Raw genomic sequence first — 565 nt, forward strand, 5'->3', positions numbered from 1 at the left:
TTTTATAATTTTAAAATGCTAGCATGGAGAATAGAAATCAAAGTGCTGGAGGCTGATGATTAGGTCCCTATTTTATTTTATCTTACTTTATTTTTTAGCATATGGGAAGGTTGCTAGAGATTGAACCCAGAGCCTTCACACTGAGCTATGTCTCTAGCACCCCCCTCTTCATTTTTTCTTTTGGAGGTAGGGTCTTACTAATTGCCTAGATGGGCTCAAATATCCTGTCTTGGCCTCCCAGACCGCTGGATCATTAAGCATGCACCACTACATGCAGCTGGGGGCCATAATGTTTATATGGTATGTGTGATGTTAATGTAAATTTTAAATTTTCTTCTTGTTAAGATTAATTTTTAAATTTGCTCAGTAGTAGTACTTTTTGCTCTTTGGTATGATGAAAGGAATGCAAATTGCATAGCAATACAAATTTTAAACAATTTTTCTCTCATAGATCTTTGCCGCCAGTCATTTTCAGAAGACTCTGTAAGTGTTCTGTTTGGGGTTTCTTTGGTTGGTTGGTTGGTTTTCAGTACTGGGAATCAAACTCAGAACCTTGCACTTGCCA

At 37.3% G+C, this 565-nt stretch overlaps 1 protein-coding gene across 1 annotated transcript in view; it reads left to right on the forward strand.

Annotated features, from left to right (window-relative positions):
* Srp72 (signal recognition particle 72) overlaps positions 1 to 565 on the forward strand; it is a 22,416-nt gene that overhangs the window by 6,327 nt on the left and 15,524 nt on the right. Inside the window, exon 5 of the mRNA XM_004627582.1 lies at positions 452 to 483. Within this exon, the coding sequence (XP_004627639.1) occupies positions 452 to 483 (32 nt within the window). The remainder of the gene's footprint in view (positions 1 to 451; positions 484 to 565) is intronic.

This window comes from Octodon degus, unplaced genomic scaffold (assembly GCF_000260255.1).
Source record: "Octodon degus isolate 3935 unplaced genomic scaffold, OctDeg1.0 scaffold00019, whole genome shotgun sequence".
NCBI lineage: Eukaryota > Metazoa > Chordata > Mammalia > Rodentia > Octodontidae > Octodon > Octodon degus.